The sequence below is a fragment of the Diabrotica virgifera genome, chromosome 8 (assembly GCF_917563875.1).
Source record: "Diabrotica virgifera virgifera chromosome 8, PGI_DIABVI_V3a".
Lineage (NCBI taxonomy): Eukaryota > Metazoa > Arthropoda > Insecta > Coleoptera > Chrysomelidae > Diabrotica > Diabrotica virgifera.
The window spans coordinates 141,574,216-141,589,719 of record NC_065450.1 but is presented as its reverse complement, the minus strand read 5'-3'; the positions used below and the strand labels follow the sequence as shown (position 1 = coordinate 141,589,719).

The 15,504-nt window shown below is 33.9% G+C and overlaps 1 protein-coding gene across 1 annotated transcript in view; it reads left to right on the top strand.

Annotated features, from left to right (window-relative positions):
• The window catches only part of LOC126889810 (peptide transporter family 1-like), a 121,220-nt gene extending 106,440 nt beyond the window's left edge, over positions 1-14,780 (top strand). The window contains exon 10 of the mRNA XM_050658469.1: positions 14,532-14,780. Coding sequence (XP_050514426.1) covers positions 14,532-14,654 — 123 coding nt within the window. The 3' untranslated portion in view covers positions 14,655-14,780. The remainder of the gene's footprint in view (positions 1-14,531) is intronic.
• The last annotated feature ends 724 nt before the right edge of the window (positions 14,781-15,504 follow it).

Below are 15,504 nucleotides of genomic sequence, written 5' to 3'. Positions count from 1 at the left end.
AATCTAAATACAAAAAAATAACGTTTAAAATGTATATTTCGAATTGTAATACATATATTTAAATTCCACACTTGTTCGCTGTAAAAGTTATTCATTTTGTATTCATTTCAAATTAAATTTTTAATTTTTTCAGTGTGTATTATTTATTCTACACAACTTAATGCAGTTTTGTCCTAAAAGGACCCCGCACAAACCTTATGGAAAATAGGTCCCAGTGGATTTCGTTCATACTTTGGGAAAATACTCTTTGAAGCATCCTGATAAAAACTTCTCATTGGCACAACTCAATCGTATGAAGGATTTTCAAGATATAGAGGCCGAAACTCGGAAAATTATAAGATTTACGGGGTATTCCAATTCCGTGAGTTACTGGTTATTTGGCAACATGTAGAAGTTTGGATCAAGGAAAAGTACTAGTAGTCTAGGATTTTTCCCTGGCTATCCAATGGCGACCTTTACTTTGACCTTGACCTTCAACGGACGTCGTCTTCTAGAGTTTCGAGGGTTTTCGGCATTCAATTGATATAAGCAGATTACTCATGGGATTTTGGGATCGCTAAACACGAATATGCCATCAGAATTGATGGCATATTCCGGCCCTCCGGATGACGTGGTGGCCAGGGCCTCTGCAAGAGACGTCATCTTCTAAAGTTTCGATGGTTTTCGGCATTTAATTGATCCAAATGAATTACTGGAGGGTTTTTAAGGTAGCTATACACGAATATGCCACCAGAACCGATTCCCGGAGCACCTGGTTTCCAAGGTCAATAAAAGGGGCTCCTGGAATTTCGAGGGTCTTTGGTACTACATTAATGCAAACGGATTAGTTATAGGTTTTTGGGGTTGCTGAACACGAATACGTGATCAACACAGACACAGAAGCACCTGGTGCCTAAGGCAGGTTATCTTATGGAGTTTCGGAGGAATCAAATCGATTACTCTTAGGTTTTTGGAGTTGCCGAACATGCATACATGCATACTACCGAACATGTACTATGGCACGTCATATTCTGGAGTTTCGAGGGTTTTCAGCATTAAATTGATGAAAATGGATTACTCATGGCTTTTTGGGGTCGCTTATTACGCCAATACGCCATCAGATTCGACCCAAGTATTTTTAACAAGTGTTTTAATAAGTGTCATATTTGGACAAATTGATCCCCATGAGTTCTCCATTCTTCTCTGTTTTTTTGCTTTGATGTCATCTATTTAATGCCGAAACCTGTCGAAACCCCAGAAGAAGACCTGTCTTAGGCACCAGGTGCTCTGTGGATTGAATATGATATCGAATTCACATTCAGCAGCCCCAAAAACCTGTGAGTAATTAGTTTACATTAATTTAGTACCGAAAGCTCTCGAATCTCCAAAGCATGACGTGCCTTTCGCACCAGGTACTCCGATGTCTGTTCTGATGGGGTATTCGTGTTCAGCAACTCCAAAAACCTATGAGTAATCCGTTTGCATCAATGTAGTACCAAAGACCCTCGAAACTCCAGGAGCCCCTTTCATTGACCTTGGAAACCAGGTGCTCCGGGAGTTAGTTCTGGTGGCATATTCGTGTATAGCGACCTCAAAAAACCCTCCAGTAATTCATTTGGATCAACTAAATGCCGAAAACCATCGAAACTTTAGAAGATGACGTCCCTTGCAGAGGCCCTGGCCACCACGTCATCCGGAGTGCAATTCTGATGGCATATTCGTGTTTAGCGATCCCAAAAACCCATGAGTAATCTGATTATATTCATTGAATGCCGAAAACCCTCGAAACTCTAGAAGATGACGTCCGTTGAAGGTCAAGGTCAAAGTAAAAGTCGCCATTGGATAGCCAGGAAAATATCCTAGACTACTAGAACTTTTCCTTGATCAAAACTTCTACATGTTGCCAAATAACCATTAACTCACGGAATTGAAATACCCCGTAAATCTTATAATTTTCCGAGTTTTGGCCTCTATATCTTGAAAATCCTTCATACGATTGAGTTGTGCCCATGAAAAGTTTTTATCAGGATGCTTCAAAGAGTATTTTCCCAAAGTATGAACGAAATCCACTGGGACCTATTTTCCATAAGGTTTGTGCGGGGTCCTTTACGAAAAACCAATCACACCTCTCGATTTGACATTTAACAAAATAATTTAAAGTCATGTCAAGATTTATTATCTATCATTATTTTTGAATTGAAATATTTTCATAAATTATAATAAAGCACGAATTAATGTATGGATACTTAAGAGGATCGGTACGTTTTTTCGGTTGCAATGCTATTCAAATGGGGATTCATTTTTTTCGAATCCTGAGAAAACTAATAAGTATTTTTTAAAAATGTAAACGCAGAATGAAAGATTGCGTTATTAGCGAGGATCGAAAGTCCCTGAGAACTTATATAATGTTTATTTTAATAAGTTACAGGAGTGAAAAACTAAGAGAAAATTTAGTGTTATTTTTAATTTCAAATATCTCATTCAAAATAAACTTTTTATTGATTCTAATGGACTTTCGGCCCTCGGTAATAATTTATTATTTCATTCTGCGTTTAGATTTTTCAAAAATATTTATTGGTTTTTTCAGGATTCGAAAAAAATGGACACAATGTCCGTGGTAATTTTTCGAATCTATCTTTGTCATACAACGCACTCAGTCGAATAGAATATTGTCAGTCAGACACTGACAATCAGTAACAATTTTAAATAATTATTTGACATTAATCGGGAATATTTTGAATTGTTGATTAAATAATATTGATATACCCCATTCCACGAACATACGCCTGTTTTGGATTACTTCGACAACGAATATTTTACTGTGCAAAATAAGAATAACGAAAGTAAATTGCAAATTACATTGTTGTTTATTGGAATAATTATTAGCGCCATTTACTTTCCTACTTCTTATGTTGCACAGTAAAATATTCGTTGTCGAATTAATCCAAAACAGGCGTATGTTCGTGGAATGGCCCATATATAATGTATTTGAAAAATAATTGATTTAAAAGGTGAACTTTATAAAAAGTTATTTATTGTGTATCATTTATGGAAGATAGAAGCAGAGAATACATCAAGATATATTCTGTGATCCAAGTATTTTGTTGTTAAATATGTTCAAAATTGTAAGCGTTCCATTTATTAAAAAAGTTTCCGTTAAAAGTTATTCCGTTTATTAAAAAACCACTTTAACACTTTTCCTCTTTTCTCGATTGAGTATTAGTTTTTGTTGTAGGTACATATAAATTATTACAATCACTGAATACATAGCTAGTGAAAAAATTATCACATTTAATAACTGAATTAATAATTTGTAATTATACAAAAAATAACAGTTATCCAAGAACATTCAAAAGCCATCTCTTTAAGCTAGTTATGACATTGTCAAGTAGAATGACATTCTAGTAATACAGTTGAACCCGCTTATTAGAATACCGGTTAAAGGAATATCCCGGTTTAAGGAATAGAAATTTGAGGTCCCAAAACGTTTTTACTAGGCTTATGATCGGTTATTAGAATATCCCTGTTATAGGAATACTTTTTCTTGGCACGACGGCTATTCCAATAAGCGGGTTCGACTGTATGTACATATCCATACCAATGTGAATTTTACTACACGTAATTTGCCACGTAAAGACAGAAAAGGTAGAGATAGCCGTAAAATATTTGCGAATTATGTACCCATGGCCTTAATTGAAATGACGGAAAATTACAATTGTTTTAGTTTTTAGCAAGTTTTTAGTATATTAAAATGACACTTGTGACAAGATCAACTTACACAACTTGAAAAACACGAGTTTCGGTCATAAGAGTTGTACCAGTTTTTTTGACGCGAAGTGTACGTACGTACGTAGGTACATACATACGTACGTACATACTTCCGACATGATTTTTTTATTTGCTTTTTAGACTCAGGGGGACTCAAAACGTCGAAAAAAGTGAAATCTGAAAAAAATTTTTTGCACGACCCTATAACTTTATCTATTATACTATACTACGTATGTAGTACGATAAAGTAAAAAATAGAGTATCGTGTAGAGAAAAAAATTACCTTTCAAATGATGTGCCACTCAACCACACTTGCTATTTAAAAAAGGGGGGTTGATGCGGGGCAGTAGGGGGTTACATTTGAGGGAATGAATTTTGCATGAAAATTCGTCCCCCTCCCAATATAAATTGACGTGTTTTTTTTTAATTTTGTTGAAGCTCTTGGTTTCTGAGTTTCTAGGGGGTCAAATTTTCGTTAAAACAGACTGTATAAAAACTGTCTATTGTCCTTTTTATGATCATTTTTCAGTGCGTAACAAATGATAGGAAAAAGGGTAAGTCCGTGATAATACACATTTATGACATTTATTCTAACATGACATTTTAGTTAAATCTGACAGTTGTCACATTTTATTTTTAATTTGGAATAAAAACAAATCAAATGCGTTTCTTGCATTTATAAAATGGTATTTTCTTTGATTTGTATAGTCTTATAAATTATATATATATATATATATATATATATATATATATATATATATATATTACGTTTACCGTTATATATTATTCATTATATATATATATATATATATATATATATATATATATATATATATATATATATATATTGGAATGTGTCTAAAGATATTCAACCTCTCATCTTTATTGATAAGCCCAGAGAGGTTGAAGAGGGCGAAACACATTTCTAAGAACTGGTGTTTGGATCTTTGATTCTATTCGAAAAATTTTTCACAACCCGAAATGGTGGATGTGTGAATTGTTTTTAAGGGGATTTTTCCACATTCTCTATTTCATCTGTTTGATATATATATATATATATATATATATATATATATATATATATATATATATATATATATATATATATATATATATAGTCTTTTAAGTCCCTTTTACTTTTCAGTGTCGGGACAGTGTCTTATAAATTATACAGATTATATTTGTAATATTATTATCTAATTAAAAAAAATTATTTTTTTTATTATGGCGTCATCTATCGACAACTAGAATAATCACCGAACTAGAATAATTACCAAAGTAATCAACGACGTGCCTTTTTTTCTGTCATATACAATTTAATACGTTAGAAAGAAATCGAAAAACTGTGACGCACTGAAAGATGATCATGAGAAATAGAATACTTATTTTTTATTATTTACAATATCTTCATTTCTAAAGAAATTGTAGCTATTCTGACGAACTATCATACTGCAATCTACATAGTGTAAAACTGTTCCCCGAGTGCAACAGAGAAAATTTTTTGTAAACAAGGTATGCATCTCTTTTTAATCGGCGGCGTTTATCGACTACGTAACATTCCCATTGCAGCCGATTTGATAAACGCCACCGATAACGAAGAGATGTACAGCTGGTTCCAAAAAAAACTGATACGACTCTTAAAGCGAATTTTGTAGAAAATTGAGCAGTGTACTTTCTTCTTCTTCTTCTTTTTGTTTTTGGTCTCGCTGCAAGGAAATTACCAGCACGATTTATAGGCGATCTTGATGTAGTTTGGCTCTAAGCCATATCAAAATCGCTGACTATGTTCTTGTAAAAAGCTTTTGATGAGGTGTGAGTTATTGAATATGAGTTTAATTATGTTTATTTATTATATTTTTAAGGATAAATACTTATTATTTACATACTGTCACTGTCACTGCCAAATCTTAAAATTTGTCAGATAACTTCAACTTCAAAAATTGCCGTTTGTTTGTTTTTTTTTATGATCTGTCTGTCATAATAAATATAATATAATGTCAGACCAATTATACACTGCTCAACATGATCAAATCTTACTAAGAGTCGTATCAGTTTTTTTAGGAACCAGCTGTATATCCTGTTTACAAACACTTTTCTCTGTCACACTGGAGGGCAGGCCCTAATCTAGGAACCGCGAGACCCCGCAATACGGAGGGGACGGCGGCCTGGAGGCGCCCGGACGCAAGAAACAAATGGGAAACAAAAAGCTATATTCATTTGGAAAACTGATAAGAAATTTGTTAGAAATTGGGATTTTGTATTATGGTTTATATTAGGTTTGTTCTAGCATCAGTTTCAAACGGTTTGAAACCATCAGCGAATAGCGGACCAGCGCGAGTAGAGGGGATAGCACTGGTGACTGTATTATGTTCTCTCACTGACCAACTGTTTGCTGACGGTCTCTGACTAGTTTGACTGTTTGCTAGAACAAACCTAATGATAATGATTATTTCATTCATAGGACCTTCTGACCAATAGAAAGCTACAGAAATCTAAATTAAATAGATAATTTTTGATAATTTCCCGTCGTCAAGTATATTACGTCAGATGCCCTTCGTTGCTATGGAAAAATACATTAAATTACATTAATGACAATTAATGTTTTAAAAATTATAAAAGTGATGACTTTCAACCGTAAAATATTTATAACAACTGTGTGTTGTGTGTGTGTACAATTGTACTAATTTGTACTTACAACATAAATAAATTACAATAAAATTTTGGTTTTGAACAGTTTTATTCATGAAATAATCACAACAAATTGCACTCGATCTCTAAAATTGATATAGAATTTTTGCCCTCGTGACACTTTGACATAATTTCAGTCGCCTTCGGCTCGCGAAATTAAAACTGTCAAAGTGTCACTCGGGAAAAATTCAATAATTTTAGAGCTCTTGTGCAATTACTACTGATAATTCATAATTTCCAACGTTAATTCGTACAACGTTTAAAGTAGGCTTACCTATTATTCATCTGTTTTTTGGACGTTTGACATACTTACTCTTCATCTGTAACCGTAGAAAGGGGCTCTTACAATATGCTATCAACCGAAGTCAGCTGAAACTTGTTTTTTTTTATTTTTCAAGGTAATTACTTCCCTGTCCTCTCTTTATCCGGGTTTGGGACTGGCAACATAATTGTTTAAATACTCAATTCGCCCAATTAGTCATGTAGGCAGAGATTTCAAATTAATTTTATTCATTATAATTATAGACATAATTTTGGGTGCATGTCAGTTGACAGGAATGTGTGTATTCTACGACAGACCCCATAGTGGAAGAACCTACAGTGGAAGAAATCTCTAGAGCTATCCACAAACTTAAAATCAAAATGCCAAGAACCGACACTACATTAAAAATATTTGAAAAATGGAGGAGATATTTTGGTACATGCCTTTCAAGAGCTGATTTCCCAAATCTGGAAAAAAGAGCATTTGACAACCTCCTGGAAAAAGAATGTTATCATTCCCATACACAAAAAGGGTGATAAAATGGATTGCACAAACTATAAAGTATTTCCCTAACACTATTGCAACAATCTTTTTTTGTTTTTTTTTATTTTGTTTATTTATTTAGCGTATGGACTTTTACAGCACGATAAATACACACTTATATATTATGCAAATACTAAAATAGGATGCATGATCTCGAAATATATCGCTATGCATTATTTTGCTAAATTTGTTTTATCTAAAAATTTACAATCATCACGTTAATCCTTTCATTGTCTAGGTCCGAACCTTTCGCTGCAAGGGGTGTATTGTATAATCGAATTTTTGAACTGGGGTCGAGGAAACATCAGAATGACGTAAAGAGTATTACTTTATGAATAGATTTTGTTTTCGTACAAAAAGAAATTTTTGAAATAGAGATAGTCCCCGACATTTACAGTTACAATATTCGAGGTTGAGCCTTCAAATAAACATCAGAGCGTTCGACGAAGATCGCTCCAAGCCTGCACTGGGACTGGCGTGTTTATCCTACCCGACCGCGGTGTTTTGTACTTCCTTGGCCGGTGGTCTGTGAGACTCTGAGTCACGATGGCGCAGACGTAGGTGAGCAACGTCAGATTAAGAGACCAGCTGTCATACAGACAACCGAGCCTACCGGACTGTCTGTAACGTATATATCTGATATAAAGAACATAGTACCCCTACGCCCTACTTATTTAGTTTAGAGTACTGGTGTATAATGGAGGAAGAAAGTGGTGCCACCAAAAGGCATAAACGTATCTAAGCCACGACATCAAAATTAAGTCATCCAGTGTATGTCAGCAAAACTCAGATCTAATATTCTGGAGTAGGTACATTCACAAATCACAGTTTTATTCTTTGATTGTCGATACTACACAAGATCTGTCTAAAAAAGATCAAGAAGCTTTTCTTGGGTATTTTAAGGTTCATGATGCAGATGTCCAAGTTATTTCTGTTTCAATTGTACAATAAATAAGTGCAGAGGCCAAGGATGTGATGGAGCCTCTGTGATGTCGGGAGTATACTCAGGCGTACAGACCAGACTTCGTGAAATTGAAGAACATGCTTTACACATATACTGTGCAGCTCATAACTTAAATTTAGTTATCAATGATGCAGCTGGAAGAGTAAGGGATATAGCGAACTACTTCTCTCTCCTTCAAAGTATAATGTATAAATTTTCTTTGGCCACAGTATCAATAGATGGGACGTACTGTCTTCATTGACAGGTAATCCGACGTGACTTTGAAGAAGTTAAATCCAACAAGATGGGTTTCAAGACATAAATCTATTTTGGCATTAAAACTCGATTTCCAGATGTTACGAAAGCACTAAGAAGGATTTTGCTTGAAAGCAAAAACCGGACGAAAACTTACAAACGGAAACAGACGAAACAAACAGAATTGTAAAAGCAGTGGACACTTTTAAATTCATTATTGTGACTATTACTCTCTCTAATATATTCATTAAGTTGCATATCTCTTCTAAAATAATTTAAGTTAAATCAGAAACAGATCTGGAAAAGCTGTGCAGATTCTAAAAACGATTAAAGACCATTTACAAAACATTCTATAGACTACCCAGCTATAAGGAAATAAGCTACTACTTTTAAATTACTTTCCTCCGTTCTCCTGGGGGTATTCCAAATCCTCCAGACCTCCCGGTAGGCACTGAAAATGCCTAGAACCGCCCATGGGGCCATTCTTGTGGTTTGGAGGGGACCCAAAATTTGTAGATCCGGGCCTGACTGGGGGAACAGTTTTTGATTACAGCTGGCACTCCAGGTATTATAAACAGGTCTATGGGTTTCTGACTATATTTGAGTTTTTGTAGACCTGTTAATTTCGTCCATAATAAAACAATTCAAAGTATTAAGATCAATAGCAGGCATATCATTAAGAGACAGACAAAGTAATAGAAGTATACGAGAACGATGCAAAATTCAAAATATTAACAGGATAAAAACAAGAAAGAAAAACTAGAACAAACATGTAAACCGAATGGAACCAGATAGATTAGCGAACATCTGTAAAAATAACAAGCCGTATAGCAGAAGACCCATTGGAATGCCTCCGAAAAGATGGAAAGACAATGTACGTAAAGTCAACAACAACTGAAACAGAATAAGAGGCAGACAAACAGGAATAATCCTAGTCGCACGAAGAAGAAGAAGAAAAATAAAACAATACGTAAAACATATTACAGTATCAGTGTTTGTCTTGCAAATGCGGTTGAGCTTGCTCAATTTTTTTTTGCTGAAGGAGATGGTTTCTAGGGGCTGGTTGGGTTTGCAGTGTGTAGATTTCGGATTGTTGGATTGTTAGTTATTTGATTTGGGTTGTCAGGTTTGTGGTTGTTGGAATAAGGTTTTATGAGTCTGGGATTTTTGAATTTAGATTTTCCGTTATACTATAACTACATAGGTATATTATATAGTTTGTCGGTTTTTTAAAGCTGAAAAACTTTAATATGTGATATGTTAGCAAAAAAGAGGATATCTGATTAAACTCAATAAGATTGATACTTATAAAATGTGATTCATTTACAGGTACTTTTTTGGTGGAGGTTTGATAGGAGATTGTGCATGAATCGAATCACCCAATGTTTCGTTTTTATTTAGTATTGTTTGACATTTCATCATGGAAGGACTTAGCCCGGCACAGCGTCTAGAAATTATTCAGCTGTATTACGAAAATAGGGGTTCTATGAGGAATGTATTTCGTGCGCTTAGAGCAACTTATGGTCCACATAATTGGTCTACCGACTGCACAATTCGCTAAACCATCAGATTTGAAACCGGTTTCATTATTGGATAACACGCGACCAAATAGACCACATTCAGCACGTACTGAAGAAAATATAGCGGCTGTAGCGGATGGTATACGTGAAAATAATGAATAATCGATTCGTCGCCGTTTCCAACACGGACAAGCCGTTGGCTTGTCGTATGCAACAACTTGAAGTATTTTACATAAATTTCTTAGTTTAAAAGCCTACAAAATTCAATTGGTGCAAGATTTTAAGGGGATCAGTACACAGTTTCGGCTCCATTGCAATTTAAATGGGATTCGTTTTTTGCGAACCATGAGAAAACTAATACGTATTTTGAAAAATTTAAACGCAGAATGAAAGATTACGTTCTTACCGAAGGCCGAAAGTCCCTGAAAACTTCTATAATGTTTATTTTAATAAGTTACCGGGGTGAAAAACTAAGAGAAAATGTAGTGTGATTTTTAATTTCAAATAATATCTCATTCAAAAGAAACTTTTTATTTATTATAAGAGACTTTCGGCCCTCGATAATAATTTAGTCTTTCATTCTGCGTTTAAATTTATTAAAAATATTCATTAGTTTTTTTAGGATTCGAAAAAAATGGACACCATGTCCATGGTGATATTTTCCAAATCGAACATTCGCTATCTTTGTCATACAACGCACTAAGTCGAATATAATATGGTAACAAGACAGTGACAATTTTAAATATTTGACATGGCATCGGGAATATTTTGAGTTGTTGATTAAATAATATTGATAGTGTATTTGATAAATAATTGATTTAAGACGTGAACTTAATAAAAAGTTATTTATTGTTTATTATTTGTGGAAGATCCAAGCAGAGAATACACCAGGATATATTCTGTGATCCAAGTACTTTGTTGTTAAATATGTTCAAAATTGTAAGCGTTCCATAGTAACAATATATTATTAAAAAATCCACTTTTCCTCTTTTCTCGATTGAGTATTAGTTTTTGTTATACAGTATATAAATTACTACAATCACTGAATACATACACTGCGGTGCAAAAAAATCGATCCACTAAAAATTTGGTCATTTTTTAAGTTTCGAATTTCCTAAACTTGTTGTTCGATTTAAGTGATTTTTTTACCACGTTATAACCTTATTCATTGACAATATCGCTGTAATAATATTGTTGCTAGACAGTCAAACTGTCATTGTATACCGGGTGTACGAATCAAACTGTGTCTTCTTCTCAAAGTTCGCATCACCCTGTGGACTATTCTAGCATTTATAAAATACTGAAATTAAAACCCAACTATAGCCCCAGGATTTCTTAACATTTTGTCTTTCGATTCATTCGCTTATATTGGATAATAAAAAAGTTAGGTACTTTAACAACTCGCCATGTTCGTCATCAGTACAGGGTGTTTCTAAATAAGTGTGACAAACTTTAAGGGATAATTTTACATGAGAAAATAATGACAATTTGCTTTATAATCGTATGTCCGCAAACGCTTCATTTCCGAGATACGGGATGTTCAATTTTTTTTACAAACTGACGATTTATTTATTGCTTTAAAACCAGTTGAGATATGCAAATCAAATTTGGTGGGTTTTAAGACGTAGTTATTGCACATTTTTTGACTTTCAATTAAGAATTTTATATATACCATTGGCGCGCAAACGGGTATTATGACCGATAATATTACCCGTACGCACGCCAATGGTGAATATAAAATTCTTAATTGTATGTCAAAAAATGTGCAATAGCTAAGTCTTAAAACCCACCAAATTTGATTTGCATATCTCAACTGGTTTTAAAGCAATAAATAAATCGTCAGTTTGTAAAAAAAATATTAAACATCCCGTATCTCGGCAACGAAGCGTTTGCGGACATATGATTATTAAGCAAACTGTCATTATTTTCATGTGTACAATTACCCCTTCATAGGCGTAACCAGGGGGGTTTTGGGGGTTATAACCCCCCCATTGGGATCTACTTTGAGCTGTATACGCTTAACACCATACCCGTCAGAGACCTTCCAGTAGTTGTAACCCCCCCCTTTCAAGTAGTTGTAACCCCCCCCCTTAGGATCATCCTGGTTACGCTTATGTACCCCTTAAAGTTTGCCGCACTTATTTCAAAAAAACCCTTTACTGATGACGAACATGGCCAGTTGTTAAAGTACCTAACTTTTTTATTATCCAACATAAGTGAATGAATTGAAAGACAAAATGTTAAGAAAAGCTGAGGCTATAGTTAGGTTTTAATTTCAGTATTTTATAAGTGCTAGAATAGTCCACAAGGTGATGCAAACGCTGAGAAAAGGACACAGTTTGATTCGTACACCCGGTATATAATGACACTTTGACTAATTATTTATATGGGAAATAAGCCACAATTAAAATGAAAAAAATAATTTTATTAACGTTTCGACGCCCAAATCGGGTGCCGTTGTGTGCCAAATAGCTTCAGAACAACATTAAGAGACACTTTGACTGTCTAGCAACAATATTATTACAGCGATATTTTCAATGAATAAGGCTATAAGGTGGTAAAAAAATCACTTAAATCGAACAACAGGTTTAGGAAATTCGAAACTTCAAAAATGACCAAATTTTTAGTGGATCGATTTTTTTGCACCGCAGTGTAGTTAGTGAAAAACAATTATCAGTAGTAATTGCACAAGAGCTCTAAAATCATTGAATTCTTCCCGAGTGACACTTTGACAGTTTTAATTATGTCAAAGTGTCACGAGGGCAAAAATTATATATTAATTTTAGAGATCGAGTGCAATTTGTTGCGATTATTTCATGAATAAAACTGTTCAAAACCAAAATTGTATTGTAATTTATTTATGTAAGTACAAATTAGTACAATTAAACACACAGTTGTTATAAATATTAATTTGACGGTTGAAAGTCATCACTTTTATAATTTTTAAAACATTAATTGTCATTAATGTCACTGAATGTATTTTTTCGTAGCAACGAAGGGCATCTGACGTAATATACTTGACGACGAGAAATTATCAAAAATTATCGGGTATAATATGACAAGACAGTGAGAATAAATTGAAAATATTGCGACAGTTTTTCGAAAATTTGTTGTCTGGCAATAGACACGAGAGCCCGCAGGGCTCGAGTGGCTATTGCCCAATGACAACAAATTTGAGTAAAAATGATGCATTATTTTCTTATTTATTCTTGCTGTTGTGTGATATTCGTAAGATTATTTTTAATACGTATATTATGGATATTTTCTTTAAATGTGACAGTTGTCAAAACTAGGAAACTGGTTGCCATTAAACAGAAACAATCTACTTAAAAAAATTCTATCGGTAATTTTCTACAGTAGATAATTCTCAGTATAATTTTAATCTGATTGGACAGAATTAACACGTGATCAAATATTTTACTATACGATTGGAAGTTAAAATCATTAAAAAATAATCAGTTTAATTTAGATTTATGTAGCTTTCTATTGGTCAGAATCTCCTATGAATGAAATAATCATATTAATTAACTCAATTAATAATTTAAGCACATATATAATAACAGTTATCCAAGAACATTCAAAAGCCATCTCTTTAAAGTTAATGATGACATTGTCAAGTAATGTGTACATATCCATACCGGTGAGAATTTTACTACACATAATTTGCCGTGTAAAGACAGAAAAAGTAGCGATAGCCGTAAAATATTTGCGGCTACACTCTTAAGCTGATCGACTTTCCAAGTCGTCGCGGATTCACTCGATGTGCTCTTAATAGGCTTGCAGAAGATCCAACGTTTTCGAAAAATAAAATGTTTTTTCCGATTAGGCCCATCCTGGCTTAACGGGGACGTGAATAAAGAAAATACCTATATGTGGGGTGATGAGCAACCCAAAGAGGTTCAAGAGTTGCTATTATGGTTTATGGACCGGTGGAATCGTTGGTCCATAACAGAGACCGACCATAATGTTACTGTGAATATAGGTCATTATCGCGCCATGATAACCGACTATATGGTGCATGAAATTGAAGCTCGTGGTCTCGACGATATTTGGTTCCAACAAGATGGCGCCACTTGCCATACATCCTATGAAAGCATGGCTTTACTGCGAGAACGACTTGGTGAGCAATTTATTTCATGCTTTGGACCAATGAATTGGGCTATATCCTATGTCATCACACCTCTAGACTTTTTCCTTTAGGGCTACCTAAAGTCTAAAGTCTAAATGAAAAAACTGACTACGATTGAGGCAATTAAGGCCAATATTACTCGAGTCATTGGTCCAATACCAATCAAAATGCTCGAACGCGTCATCAAGTATTGGCACTTTAAGATGGACAATCTTACCTGCAGTAACGGTCAATATTTGAAAGAAATTATCTTTAAGAAATAATTGTATAAAAAATATTTTGAATGATAATAAAAATTTTCAAATAAAATTCATTTTTTTCATTGTTTTTTCTTTTTGAGAAAAGTAACTCTAAATGAATCACCCTTTACTTTAAGATATTCATAACAGTTTTGGGAGAAAAATTGTAATTATGTTTATGATTCATTTTATTGTTCTATTTTAGAGTCACGACTTTCTTTTATATTGTGGACTGATGATAGCCGATATGTTGATATTTTCGTACTTGGCAATGAGGTACAAGTATATCCAGAAGCAAGAATCACCGCCAGTCTCAGAAGCAAATTAACGAAATCCGAGCAGAGGTATCGACAATCCATCCTCCGCAAAAATTGCCAACAAATTATTATACATATTTAGGTTTATTTATGTATCATTATATTATTATTTATTATAATATATTTATTTAAGAAAATCAAGTCTAATTTTCAAGTGCGAAAACTTAATTTATTTGGGGGCCACAGTTACAGCCAATAATCAAGATCTAAGCAAGAATTCAAAATTGAAAAATCTGAACCTTAACATAAAATTGGGGGATCTTATAAGTGCTGGCAGATTACAGGGTGTTTGGTAGGTCGATGGAAATTGTTTAAGGGATAATAGGGGACGCCATTTGCAACATTTTTTGCTAATAATGTATCGCTCAAACTGTTAAGGTTTCCGAGATAAAGTTAAATTTGTCAATATTCGAAAATAAGGCTACTCGTCTATTTTACTTTTAAAAATAATTATCTAAGCGAGATACTTCCCTGACATACAAAATGCCTTACGTATTACTTGCTCAGATTGCAAAAACCCTCCGTTGTTAATGCAACTCCAAACACAATTTGGATGTCAAAACAGTAAAACACACCTTTCATACGCATACAATAACCATGTTTATAAACCAAAATAAACCACTTCATAGCAGGTAGATTGTTTGTTAGCATAGCAGGTAGATTGTTTTTTGTTTGTTATGCGTTCGGAGAATGACGATAGCTGATGGAAATTTTATGCGAAGAGTCAGTGTTGTAGGTTTGCATTTTTATTCCATTCGTAAAACAGGAAGGTAGTACGCCTAGATAATTTTTAAACGTGAAATAGACGGTTGTCGAATATTGAAAAATTTAACTTTATTTCGGAAACCTTAACAGTTTGAG